The sequence below is a fragment of the Propithecus coquereli genome, unplaced genomic scaffold (assembly GCF_000956105.1).
Source record: "Propithecus coquereli isolate 6110/MARCELLA unplaced genomic scaffold, Pcoq_1.0 Scaffold39, whole genome shotgun sequence".
NCBI lineage: Eukaryota > Metazoa > Chordata > Mammalia > Primates > Indriidae > Propithecus > Propithecus coquereli.
In genome coordinates, this window is record NW_012149618.1 from 7531674 (window position 1) to 7536282 (window position 4609).

The 4609-nt window shown below is 38.2% G+C and overlaps 1 protein-coding gene across 1 annotated transcript in view; it reads right to left on the bottom strand.

Moving 5' to 3' along the window:
• Window positions 1-4214, bottom strand: part of NLRC4 (NLR family, CARD domain containing 4) — a 21676-nt gene extending 17462 nt beyond the window's left edge. The window contains 4 exon segments of the mRNA XM_012652421.1: window positions 273-356; window positions 359-432; window positions 2398-2566; window positions 4187-4214. Of these exon segments, the coding sequence (XP_012507875.1) occupies window positions 273-356; window positions 359-432; window positions 2398-2566; window positions 4187-4214 (355 nt within the window).
• Window positions 4215-4609: the final 395 nt, after the last annotated feature.

The following is a 4609-nucleotide window of genomic DNA, read 5'->3' on the forward strand; positions in this document are numbered from 1 at the left end:
ATAGAGGCCAATCTCACTGGGGTTAGGTGATACCTCATTGTGGTTTTGATTTGCATTTCTCTAATGATTAGAGATGTTGTAAAATGGTTAAAAACCTGAAAGAAGGCCAGTGTTTAAATCATCTTACTTCTTAATATGTGTGAAGGCTCTTTAAACATATTTTTATATATTTTTTAAAAGAGGAGGCAGAATAAATAAAGACAACTTTAGAAGTTTCCTAGGGCCAACCCCTTTTCTCTTGGTTCTGTGTGTGTGTGTGTGTGTGTACCTACCTAAAATTCTAATCTCTGCATCTGTGAGTCTCCAGTGTTTCAACCCAAGCTTGGTGAGCTGTGGGGCTCCCTGCAGTTGCTCCACAGGCTGGTCAGGCTGACTTGCAGACCACAGCACCAGGGCAGCATCAGTGCAGTTAGCTGTTCCAGGATGTTCAGCCTGGCGACTTGAAGTAACAGAGAGCAGTTCAGAAACTGGATCATTTCAAAATTGAGAAAAGGTGAAGGGATGTGGGGGAAGGAATGATCCTTATGTTTTGTGGCTCAGTCGTCTATTCAATCTGCAATGAGAATCTGCTTGTTTTTTGGTTATTTTTATGGAATGCATTCAAGAACTTACAAACACGATGCAGAATAGTATAATGAAACTATAGGTACTAATAAGCAAATTTTGAACAAACATCGTATCAGGAGTAATCTTACTTAATACTGACCTAATTCCTCCTGTATTATTCTTTCTTTCTTTTTCTTTATTCTAAAGACAGTCTGTGGTTCTCTGTCACCGAGGCTGGAGTGCAGTGGCACCATCATACTTTACTGCAACCTTGAACTCCTGGGCTCAAGTGATCCTCCTGCCTCAGCTTCCTGAGTAGCTGGGACTACGGGCATGAGCCACCGTGCCCAGACCTCCCATATTATTCTGAAGCAAATCCCAGACAGGATGTATTAGTTCTTTCCTTTTCTTTCTTTCATCCATCCTCCCTCCCTCTGTCCCTCCTTTCTTTCTTTCTTTTTTTATTTTCTTCTTATTTTCTTTCTTTCTTTTCTTCCTTCCTTCCTTCCTTCCTTCCTTCCTTCCTTCCTTCCTTCTTTCTTTCTTTCCCATAATCACATTAAATGCAAATGGACTAAACACTCTAATTAAAAGGCAGAGATGATCAAAACTAGGTTTAATAAAAAAGAAAAACCCAACTCTATGCTGTCTACAAGAGATGTATTTTAATGACAAAGACACAAATATGTTGAGGTAAAAAATATAGAAAACTATTTTGTATGCAAACATTAATCATATAATGGCATCACTCTAGCTAAAAACCTCTTAGTTCTTTTCTTCACTTCAGATATTTATCATTCTTGCTTAATCTAATTGAAGTTTTTCCTATCAAGACTAATTAGAAAAATATACTTTAAAAAAACCAGGTTTTTCATGAGTATATACTCTTGTTATATTAGCTATTATTTTAATCAATCATATGAGTCCTTTTCTTTTTTACTTATTTTATTTTATTTTTTTAAATATAGACTTACATCCAAGACATGAGTCCTTTTCTTAGCGTGAAATATCTTCTGGGGTGTGGTGTTCTAAAATGAATAACTTGCTGAATTTCTCTTTAAAAAGGGTATATTTGCTATTTTCATTTCTAAGCCTGTCTCTCCCGAATGGCAAGTAGAGAAATAAAGGAGTGTGCGCATTGTTCTCAGGTTCCCGGTATTTGTCTAGTCTTTTCCAACCATAGGTTTCTCTAGCTATACATTTATATTCATATACAAATGGTTTTCTTAGTGATCTTTACAGACTCGCAGCAGTTTTATAGTCTGACTTTAAAAGAGTTATATCATCTTTTTTCCAACGTCAAAAATTTAAAATATGTCTGAATTAAACATGCCAAGTTTGTGCAGGAATCTGCAAAGTTTCTCCATACTTGGTATACATATCCTTTGGGAATTCAGAAGACTCAACTGTTACATTAATGCACGTTAACTCCATCTTAACAGGCTAATGGGTAGGAATCAGAGGCATGACAACATCTAAGAAAATCTCTCTGCTTCTCAATCATTTATTCATCCATTCATCCAAATATTTATTAGGCAGTAATTATATGACAGGACATGTGACAAGTTGCAAGCACCTATTTTTTATTTTCTTCCTCTCCAACCTCTCTTAAAGTTATAACATCTTCAATTACTCTGAAATCCTCTACTATTTTCCATCAACAGTTAATTTTAATTCCAGCAGGGAGAAAAATCATTAAAAACAGGCTGGATATTAACTGGAAGTCTTTATTATCTCTTCTTATTTCTCTTAAAGTTAAATTTCCATTTGTGAGATTTAGTGTGCAGTAGTATGAAAATATTACATGTTCTGTTACACTGTTCTCATTCAGTTAATGGAGGCAACAGTTACCCTAGGGTTTTCACAGCATTTGCAGACAAGCAGCAGGAGATTAATTGGATTTCTTCAAGGTCACAGGGTTCATTTGACAGAGACTTGACTATGTAATCCATTCCCTCCCCAATGTCAGACAAGTGGGTCAAATGAAATAAACACATCTTCAGGTTTGTCAGACCTTCTACTGCAAAGAGATTAAAAGAAAATGCATTAGGATACCAAGTTAATTTGATTTCAACGTAGATTAATGGACCAAAAAGAAGGCAAAGAACAATTGTGCAGAGACCTTCCCAAGTTCTTTCTGTTGAGACCTCAAGTTACAAAGAATCAAAGAGAGTTGTTTTTCTTTCAAGTTTCACTTTCTAGTCTCCTGGACCATACAAAAGTCCTTATGTGGAGATTATTCTCTCAGTGACATAAGAAAAACTATAGTAAACATGTAGTATTTTTAATGGGCATCAGTGTGTACTCTTACCATAACTCTTTCCAGGGATGAAGACTGCTGGGAGCACTTTCCTATCAATACCCTCAAAAATCTTAGACAGGGTGGGGCTGAGTTCAGAGGAGCAGCATGGGGACATTGGTTCCTTGGAGTGCCTTTAGTGCAACTGTCTAAAGCCTCAAAGAGTCCTGCTTGGGACTGCATGGTATGGGGTCTGCCTGATGCTTTATAATGAAGTCCACATCCAATGCAGCATGTTTAACCAGAAGAAAGATCTACCTTAATCAATAGGACAATTGAAAATATCCTAAAATGTCCCTCATTCTTAAGTCTAAAACTAATGTGGAGTTTAGTATTGATTAGGGATAGTTTTGTGTCATTAAAATATTTTTTTAGCTTATCTCTAACCTTCAAGAAAGAAATATATGGTTTTAATAGGACCAACCTTGCAGGGCTTTGGGAAGGTTGCAGATAATGTATATCATGTATTTAGTATGATGCCTGGTACATGGTAAGTGCTTAATAAATGTCAATTGTTGTCATGGGAGTACATCTAGCAGAGGTTGTGTTGCAAGGATGTGGAAACAACCCAAGTGCCCATCAATTCATGAGTGGATTATTAAAATTTGGTATATGTATACAATGGAATATTACTCAATTATAAGAAACGACAGTGACCTAGCACCTCTTATATTTTCCTGGATTGAGCTTGAACCCATTATCCAAAGTGAGGTATCACAAGAACGGAAGCATAGGTTCCACTTGTACTCGCCATCAAATTGGCACTAACTGATTAACACTATGGTGCTCACATGGTAGTGATATTCTCCAGGGATTAAGGGGTTGGGGGGGGTAAACTCACAACTAAAGGGCACGGTGAGCACGGCAGAGGGGAAGGGCATGCCTCTAACCCTCGCTTGGGTGAGGCAAAGACATAAAATGTAACCAAAATGTTTGTACCCTCATAATACCCTGAAAGAAAAAAAAAAAGACTGAGGCAGAGGCAGATATGAAACAGAAGAGGAAAAGGCAATGTGACCTTGAAGGTAGAGACTGAAGTGATGTGGTTATGAGCCAAAGAATGCTGGTGGCCACATGAAACTGGAAGAGCCAACAATGGATGCTCCCCTAGAGCTTCAAGAGGGAGTTTGGCCCTGCTGACACCTTGATTTCAGCCTGTGATACAGATGTTGGACTTCTGGCCTCCAGAACTGTGAGAGAACAAATTCCTATTGTTTTAAGCCATCCAGTTTTTGATATTTTGTTAGAGCAACCATAGGAGACTACTGCAGTTGTATATCAAAGTAAAATAAGCAAAATTATATCCATATTCATTCAAGCATGTCCCCCATGCTGCCTCACCAGTTCCCTTTGCAAATGGATTTGCCATCCCGTGTTTTCAATACATTTCGAATAGATAATGAACCAATAACTTCAGCATCCTAAGTTCCAAGAGCTGTGTCCCTTGTCCTTTTGTTCTTCCTCCCAGTCTCTCCCTCTCCTTATCACCCTGGGAGTGTGGTAGAGTGGAAATGCCCAGGGCTCTGGAGCCAAAGGACTTGAGTTCAAGTCTGGATTCTTCCTTGTGCCTAAAACAAGTCGCTTGAGCTTCTTCGTAGTAAAATGGTGGTTGCCCAGCTTGCCCCACGATTATTCTGAACATCAGCTGAAACAGCATTATGTGAAGTACCACATGAGTGCTAGCTATTCTGTGACTTTGAGCTTTTGTAGATACTCATGCTTTTCACTCCCAGTTTAATGGAGAGGGAGGGGAAAAGTCACAAT